The sequence below is a fragment of the Rhinopithecus bieti genome, unplaced genomic scaffold (genome assembly GCF_001698545.2).
Source record: "Rhinopithecus bieti isolate Rb0 unplaced genomic scaffold, ASM169854v2 scaffold_4639, whole genome shotgun sequence".
Classification (NCBI taxonomy): Eukaryota; Metazoa; Chordata; class Mammalia; order Primates; family Cercopithecidae; genus Rhinopithecus; species Rhinopithecus bieti.
The window spans coordinates 261,419-267,603 of NW_016804464.1; the positions used below are offsets into that span (position 1 = coordinate 261,419).

At 36.4% G+C, this 6,185-nt stretch overlaps 1 protein-coding gene across 1 annotated transcript in view; it reads right to left on the reverse strand.

Moving 5' to 3' along the window:
- NEO1 (neogenin 1) overlaps positions 1-6,185 on the reverse strand; it is a 198,651-nt gene that overhangs the window by 43,811 nt on the left and 148,655 nt on the right. The window contains exons 14-15 of the mRNA XM_017868541.1: positions 4,255-4,365; positions 2,640-2,834 (exon numbers count right to left, since the gene is read on the reverse strand). Of these exons, the coding sequence (XP_017724030.1) occupies positions 2,640-2,834; positions 4,255-4,365 (306 nt within the window). The remainder of the gene's footprint in view (positions 1-2,639; positions 2,835-4,254; positions 4,366-6,185) is intronic.

Sequence of the window (6,185 nt, forward strand, 5' to 3'; positions counted from 1 at the left end):
AAAAAAAAAAAAAAAAAATCAACTATGAGGTATAATTAGCATACAATAAAATGTATCAAGTGTACATTTACAGTTTTGGCAAATATATATATCTTGCATAATAACCACCAAAATCAAGATATAGAACATTTCCAATTCTCCAAGAAGCTCCCTGGTTCCCCTGTAGTTGATTCCTACCACTCCTGGTTCCAGGCAACCACTGATCTTGCTTTGTCACTATAGACAAATTCTGCCTCTTTTGTAATTCACAAAATGTAACAGCATTGTATGTAGGGGCTTGTGTTTGACTTCTTTGCTCAGCATGTTTGTGAGATTAATTCCTGTTGTGTCTTGATAGCCTATTAATTGATGAGTAGTACTCCATGGATATATCACGATTTACCACTTACCTGTTGATAAAAATTTGTCATTTCCCCTTGTTCACAAAGTTACTATGAACATTGTATATAAGTTTTTACGCAGACATGTATTTTTATTTCTTTTAATTAATTATCTACGTGTGGGATTTTACTGGGTTATATGCTTAACTTTACAAGAAACCGCTAAACTGTTTTCCAAAGTGGCTGTACTATCAAACATTCCCACCAGCTAAGTTGTGTATCCTTGTTGATATTTGTTATTGCCAGTTTATTAATGTTTAGCAATTCTAGCGAGTGTGCAATAATATTTCATTGTGGGTTTAATTTGCATTTTCTGATGATTAATGTTGCTGAGCACCTTTTCATATGGTTATTGTCCACTCATGTATTTTCTTTGGTATAGTGTCTGTTCAAATCTCCTACCCACTTTTTATTGGGCTGCCTTCTTATTACTGAGTTGTAAGAGTTTTATATATTTTAGACTCAAATTCTTTGTTAGATATTTAAATGGCGGGTATTTTCTCCAAGTCTGTGGCTTGCCTTTTCATTTTATTGGTATCTTTATAAAAGTAGAAGTTTTAAAATTTTGATGAAATCCAATTTATCAATTTTAAAATTTTATGATTTGTGCTGTTTTACAACCTAAGAGGTCCTTGCTTATCCCAAAGTCATAACGATTTTTTCCTATGCTTTTCTTCTAGAATTGTTGTTCCAAAGTCATTTGCGTCTTGCATTTACGTCTGTTTTTGCATATAGTGTACGACAACGGTTAAAGTTCCTTTTCTTTCTGATACGGATATCCAGGTATTCCTACACCTTTTGTTAAAAAGGCTATCTTCTCCCCACTAAATTATCTAAGCAACTTTTCCAAAAACCAACTGACTATATACATATGGATCTATTTCTGGACTCTATTCTGTTCCATTGATCTATAACATCTACCTTTACAATACCACCACTATGTCTCAATTATAAGAAGACATGAAATCAGGTAGTATGGGTCTTCTAATTTTACTCTTTAAAAAAACTATTCTAGTTCCTTTGATTTTTCATAAAAATTATTAGAATCAGCTTATCAATTTCTACAAAAAAGCCTATTGGGACTTTTCTTGGACTGCATTGGGGAGGACTGTCACCTTAGTAATATCATGGCTTCTAACCAATGAACATGGTATCTTCATTTAAGGATTCTTTAATTTCTCTCAGCAACAATTTTCTATTTTCAGTGCACAGATACTACATACATTTTGTAAGTCTGCTCCTAAGAACTTCATATTATCTGATGCTATTCTAGGTGGTATTGTTATTTTAATTCCAATTTCCAACTGCTTATTATTAGTATATGGAGATACAACTGTTTTTGTATATTCACTTTGTATCTTGCGGCCTTGCTAAATTCACTTAAGAGTTTTAGTGGCCTTTTTGTAGATTCCTTAGGATTTTTTACCCCAGTTACAATCAACAGACATAGTGCCCAGATATTGGTTTCCAAAATCATTTTTCATAAAATAAATCGGGGTTCCTTAGAGAAATGGCTGGTTCCAGGGCCAAGGCTAGGGAAATACTAGATGAGCCAGGAACATCTTACTATGTTGTCAAAAAGGAAGAAGGTGCTCAAAGAAAGATGGAAGATGTCAAATGGACACAGGAACCAGTTATAAAGAGACTCCCATTGGCCATTCTCTTCATGGGAGTGAAAGAAAGTTCTTCCTTATCATAGGATGTTAACATGTGTAGAGGAAATATGGAATTAGGAAATCACCACCAGGGAAACACCTTTCTAATAACTGTTACTACAGATGCTGAAACCAGTGAGTGAAAGTGTAATGGGAAACAAGATACTTACAAAGATTCAAAGTATCTCCTCCACAAGACACTTTTAATTACAAAGGAAAAAATAACAATTTTATAGCAGGAAAATGTGGCAGATGCCATTTTAGCCAACTGATTAAAGTGAACATCATTATCAGTATAGGCTGTAATGTGCCTCCTGATATGATGCACTGACAGGAACCTAACACTTCTACCCTGTTCCTTCCAAAAATGCATAACCTGAATGTAATGAGGAAATATTAAGCCAAGTCTCAATTGAGGAGCATTCTGCAAAATATAGATGTAAATGTGGTTAAATGTTAACATTTGGGGAATTCAGGTTAATAACATACAGAAATTACTTGTACCATTTTTTGCAATTTTCTTGTAAAAATAAAAATATTACATAAAAGGTTAAAAAGAAAGGAATCACCTACACAATTAACTTTCTCTACTTAGCAAACATACCCAGATTTTCAATGGTGTAATAGCGCTGTTTATAGTCCACTTTGATGGTCTGGGCATGAGGGCTGCCAATGCCATAACCAATGGCATAACCTCTGACCACAATGTTCTGATTCTCCGGAGGAGTCCAGCTCACTACGATGCTAGTGACAAGCGGGCGTACGTGAAGAGAGCTAGGCACTTCAGGAACACGAGTTTCTAGGAAAAAAAAGTGGAAAAGCAAGATGACATATACTGTCCTTTAAAATATCTCACCATACTTGGGGAATGGTGTTTAGCCTCCTGCCACACTATTTGGGGCTAAGTTTTTTACATTATGCCCAAGAGTTCAAAGAGAAACCATATGTATAGTAAAATATAGTCCAAGATTTTACTGCATTCTAAGAAAAAAAAAAACAACAACCTAAACAGCTTTAAATACAAGACACTGCAATATTAATTTGGAAGGGAAAACAAAGAGATACAAGAACCTCTTCTGCCCCAAAGGAGAAAAATAAATTGCCTTTCAATAGTTACCATCTCTCTTGGTCCCACATCCCATTCCCAAACTCTACCAGGTGGAATGAGAAAGGCATAAACTGAGTAGTTGGAAGCCTGTTGTTAACAGGTGTTTAAGCATCACATTATAGCAATAGTACTAATTACTTACTCCCCTAAGTAGTATGATAAATCAGAAAACATGAAATTTTAGAGCCACAGTTGATTCAATTGGTGAGAGACTAAGAGGCTTACAAAGGAGGAAATTTACATGCTCTTTCACATACACTGTTTTCAGGGCATAAATTATGACCTTAATTTAAAAATTAGTAAACTGAGGCCAGGCACAGTGGCTCATGTCTGTAATCCCAGCACTCTGCAAGGCCAAGGAGAAAGAATCACCTGAGCCCAGGAGTTCAAGACCAGCTTGGGCAACATAGTAAGAACCTTATCTCTAAAAAAAATAGCTAAGTGCGTTGGCACACACCTGAGGTCTCAGCTACTCAGGAGGCTGAGGTGGGAGGACCGTGCTTGAGCATGGGAGGTCGAGGCTGCAGTGAACCATGACTGCACTCTAGACTGGGTGAGTTTGTTAGACCCCTTTTCAAAAAAAAAAAAAAAAAAAAAAAAAAAAAAAAAAAAAAAAAAAAAGNTTAGTAAAATGAGACTCAGAACAAGAACTCAGGTCTTTTGCCTCCCAAGTCCAGCACCTATCACTGATAAAGGTGCCACCTATACACACGCCTTTGGAAGTACTCACTGAATGAACAGGTGAGAAAAAGGGCAAGGTGTCCAGGACTAAAAGAAAAGGGAAACTGCCATTGAAATAAAGGCATGATTTATGTGGCTCAGCCTTAAATTTTAGATCATCCATCTACTTAATGGCCTTGGTAAAAAAAATCCAACTTATAGCACATACACATTTTTATTTGCTCTAGTTCTGCTTGAAAGGACAGTTCGCTACAAGGCACTGCAAAAAATCCATTCCAGCAGCCTGGTGCAATACAGGAATGACAGCAGTGTGATACACTAAAGTTCAGACTTGAGCCATATCCAACCCACGTCTGTGGCTTTCCAGTTTGACTCATTTGACTGCAGTTAGTATTTATTGTGTGTCAGTCTTGCCAACTGTTATTCTTACCATCTAGGTCACTTTCAAAAGTTTCAGCAGACAGCCAGTCAGTTGCCGGGCCGGTACCATTGATTGTTAGAGCAGCCACACGGAAATTATACTCAGTCCCCCGATCGAGACCTGAGACCAAATGACAAAAAAGACAACTGAAACCAGAGCTTTGGAAAAACAAAAGATTAATAATCCCTCATTAAGGCAAGTATCTCAGTCACCAACTCAGTATATAGCTTAACAAAGTTTCAGTTGAAGTTAATACAGTGTAGGCAAAACGCAAATACAACATAGAGTAGCTTCCATCTCCAAATAAAGCAAAGGCTGAAGCCCACACAATCTCACAATCTAAGAGGAAAACAGAAATGACTGAAGCTCCCAGGAGATTACAGACTTTTGTTTAAAAGCTTGAAGGTACCTGAGAGATCATTCAATGCAATCCCTTTACTGTGTTACAAAGAAAGCTAAAGCCAAAAAGAGGCCAAGAACAATGAAAGAGTTATAACAAAGGAACAAAGATATCTGGTCTTAGAAGGCACCAAAACCTAAGAAGGAAAGAATGCAAAGATGTAAATCCTATTGAGTTACCTCTGTTCTCCGAGCCACTTCATAACCATGGCAGAAAAATTTTAAGCACCAAATATGGTCTCAAAATCTATTCCTTAACAACCAATTGCTCATAGATTATATAGTAAGTAAAAGTGGAAATTGGCCCAACCCTTTGTTATGCAACTTTTAATTTATTACCAGCTAATAAAGTACATGATCTACCAATGTATCAAAGGCAACAAAGATGCACACAGAAAAGTCTGTTCTACAAATCAGGGCAACAGTACTGAGAATGTAACTTGGCCAGGACACAAGAAAAGCCCTGGTTTGGTTAACTAATCCTGTCCCGTGGTGGAGAGAAGAGTTGGTAGGTTCTATCTCAACAGGCCTTCCTGACAATCTGTGTGCCCCACAAAGCAAGGAGCAAGACAAAAGGGAGGAGCAAAATGCCTGGACCCAAGTCAATTTATCTCCTTGAACTCAATGAACCAGAAAGTACTAGACTGTTTGCTGACAGATAATCATCTGGACTACTAGCAAACACTGCTCAGTGAAGCTCCTGAAAGAATCCAACCAATCATTCCCTGTCTTTTGAGGACAATTAGGATGTAAGAGAAAGCAAGCAAAAATGAGGTACCATGCAAAAAGGCTGAGTTTCCTCTCCCTCTAAGTACCCTATAGAGTTTATAGGCTACAACTAAGGTATACAATACATATCATAAAGATATGGCAAGATCTGCTTAGTGCTATAACAACAATTACTTCTGTCTAAAATTTAATCATATAATGTGTTGTTGGTAAAGGATCTTGGTGATCCATATTGCTCCCTAATACTTATCAGGCTTTAAGTTAATGCTTTAAGAGTGCAAGCATCTCCATTTTTGTTCACCATTGTATACTCAGTGCCAGAACATGCCAACAAAAGTTCAATGAAATCTATTAAATGAATAAATCCAGATATGATTTAAAAATGTAATTATTTTCTTGATAAATATAAAGCCATTTTACCATAAAATTCTATTTTGCTTACACATCAAATGTTTCATTGAGAAAATGAATAATCTCCTCATGGGCAAGGACCATATTCTTTTTTTAACAGCAACAGGAATGGTGCCTAGTATATAATAAATACAACTAAATATTCAAAATGAAAAAAGCCTTACGAATGGCAAATGTTATTTATCTGAATGTAGAGTAAAATATGAAACTGACTTTTTTTTTTTTTTTTTTTGGAAACACCTTTTCTTTTTTTGCCCCATCTAGAATGCAGTGGCACAATCACGGCTCACTTCAACCTCTGCTTCCTGGGTTCAAATGGTCCTCCCACCTCAGCCTCTCAAGTAGCTGGGACCACAGGCGAGCACCACCACACCTGGTTAATTTTATTATATTTTTTTTTT